Raw genomic sequence first — 2,425 nt, 5'->3', positions numbered from 1 at the left:
CTAAAGCCATTTATCTGTGGGAGGGTCGTTTGGCAACATTTAATTTTCCTATCTGTGAATTTCTGCTCTCCTTTAGTGGAGTTGATGTGTAAATCATCATTAGTTCTAGCTACTGGCAAGCAGAACTTGGGGAAGATGGCTTCTCAAGTGAAAGGGAGGGCAAGGGTGAGCCTGGAAGTAGGGTCGGTATTCGCTTCTGGGGAAAAGGATGCAAGTCAGAAACACGCGAACACGGACATTGCGCTGAGACTGATGCTCAAACAGGAGACCGCAATTAACAAGGTGCAAAAATCTGCTTTAGCCAGTTTTGGACACCAACAATTACCCCGCAGAAGAATTAAAATGCAGTAGTTACCCATAAATTAAAATTGTGCATTTAAGCTTCGTAAGGGTTGAGAGGTGACACCAACGTCCATTTAAAATGACACCTTTCTCTTGTCAGCAATACAGCAGCATTATTCACAATTAAAATCTCTGCAAGTGTAAATTCTGTGGACTGTTCCACAGCCAGACGTATTTCCATTTTTTGAGGAGGAATCATTTCCCTTCCGCAGTGCCCAACTGCTAAGTTTCACCCTCCCCTTTGTCAGGTCTTGAAATGTTGTGGGTTTTTTTTTTCTTTCCAGTTTACCTAGTTTTACATTGGTGTGAGCGTTTCAAACAGCTGTAAAGCAAAAGTGGCTAGTCTGGATAGCTATGAAGAAAGACCTGGAAAAAAAATGAAAGCTAATGCTCAGAAACTAGAAGCAAATAAATATATTTAGAATGCATTATTTTAAATCTGTAGTTTTACCTGAAGTATGATGTTTGAGCACCCCGAAATGGAAATATTGTTACCCAGCTGCTTTGTTCTTAGGGCATTGTTTTGCCACAGGATAAACTTTAATCACTATGGAAACAACGATAAAGCCAAATACAACATACAGAAGCAACGTGGGGAAACTTGGCCTCTGTTGTCCTTTCTACACCCTGTGCTGAAGAGCCAGGTATATCCCAGTGGTTTAGCAGCGGCTTTAAGAGTAAGCAGGGCTGGGTCCTCGTTCCAGGGATAAGGTCTCTGCAGACATAGTCCTGGGTTCTCTTAAATTCTGCTGTGCTCCAGCTCTGAACAGCCAAGTTATAACCAGTTTTTACCACTTGCTCCTCATTCCAGGTCTCTAAGCTTCACCATTCATGTGTATTTATAAAAACTTCCAGCTGGTTTATCTTCATCACTCACTGGCACCTGTGTTGTCCTCTCTGTCTCCTTCATTTTCCTGTTTTCGCTCTGGAATTCAATCCTGCATGTCTCCATAGTACCTGAGGGACTCTTAGATAAAGATTTGTTGCTACTAGAGAAATCCCTGTTTGAACTCATGGAAGCTCTCCATATTTCCCTTTTTGGATTAAATGCCTAGAGTAAAGATTTAGTTAGCTTGCTTCCCCCCTCCCCCCCCCCCCAGTTTTTCTCTTGCCCCCACTCTGCTGTTTGGTTGGATAAAAAGGGAGCTGGGAGATTTGATGCTTTTTCACCCTATAGTGAAAGTGTGTCCCACCCCTCTGCCCCCAAACCAGGTACCTCAGTAAAACTCATCTCTTGCCCCCCAGTGTCATAAATTGAGTAGCGTCAGCTGCCCGACGTACAGGGACTTGGCACCAGCACCCCCCTGAGATGCGAAGGCAATGTCTCCTCTCAAGGACTAGTGTTCTAGGTTCTTTTTTCCAACCTTAATGATTCTATGATTCTTTCCAGGCTTGAGGATCTTCAGTGGGTATTCTGCTCTTGGGACTGATTTCAGCCTTCTTTCAATGCCTCTGAGGTCTAAAACTTGTAAGGTCTTTTCATTTTTTTTGTTTTTAATGAAAGCTGATGGTCACCAGCAGGTTTGTGGGACCAGAGGGTGCAAGTGGGTCTGAGCCCCGTAACAGCCGAGTCTTGTTCTTCGTTGTATGTATGTTAGTTCTTCGACTAATTTCTGGTGTCCTTGTCTGTGAATGTGATAAAGGATAAAAGAAATTCTCTCACAAGAGGGCCGCATTGGACACAGTAATCATGGCTCGTTGTGTTACACCCTTTAATGAAACGGTGAAAGTGTCTTTCCCTTTGTGGAGGCACTAGCAATCTGATTTATTGCGTTTTGTGTGGCAAAACGGGGGCAGCCCTGAGGTAACGTAACAGCAATCCGCGAGAAAAGGATTTTGCCTGAAACACACTGCATAGGGAAATTTCAGCTTCCCTACCCCCAAAAAAAGAGAGATCCGGTAGCGTTATTGGCAGAGGAGGTGCCAGGCACCAAAAGCGCAGTGGCGCTGGCGGTGTGAACGTAGACAGCGGTGCCGTCAGGTCAGCCACGGCGTTAAAAACGGAGGAGATGCACACGGTGCTCCGTGTGCGAACAGCGGCGTACAGCGTGGCGGGTACGGTACGCCTCGCCGCCGTCACACC

General features: G+C 45.2%; 1 protein-coding gene across 1 annotated transcript in view; it reads left to right on the top strand.

Moving 5' to 3' along the window:
• Window positions 1–2,351: 2,351 nt before the first annotated feature.
• PITPNB (phosphatidylinositol transfer protein, beta) overlaps window positions 2,352–2,425 on the top strand; it is a 35,477-nt gene continuing 35,403 nt past the window's right edge. Inside the window, exon 1 of the mRNA XM_009330828.1 lies at window positions 2,352–2,397. Coding sequence (XP_009329103.1) covers window positions 2,352–2,397 — 46 coding nt within the window. The remainder of the gene's footprint in view (window positions 2,398–2,425) is intronic.

Source organism: Pygoscelis adeliae, unplaced genomic scaffold, assembly GCF_000699105.1.
Source record: "Pygoscelis adeliae isolate BGI_AS28 unplaced genomic scaffold, ASM69910v1 Scaffold358, whole genome shotgun sequence".
NCBI lineage: Eukaryota > Metazoa > Chordata > Aves > Sphenisciformes > Spheniscidae > Pygoscelis > Pygoscelis adeliae.
This window is presented reverse-complemented; position numbering and strand designations above follow the sequence as displayed.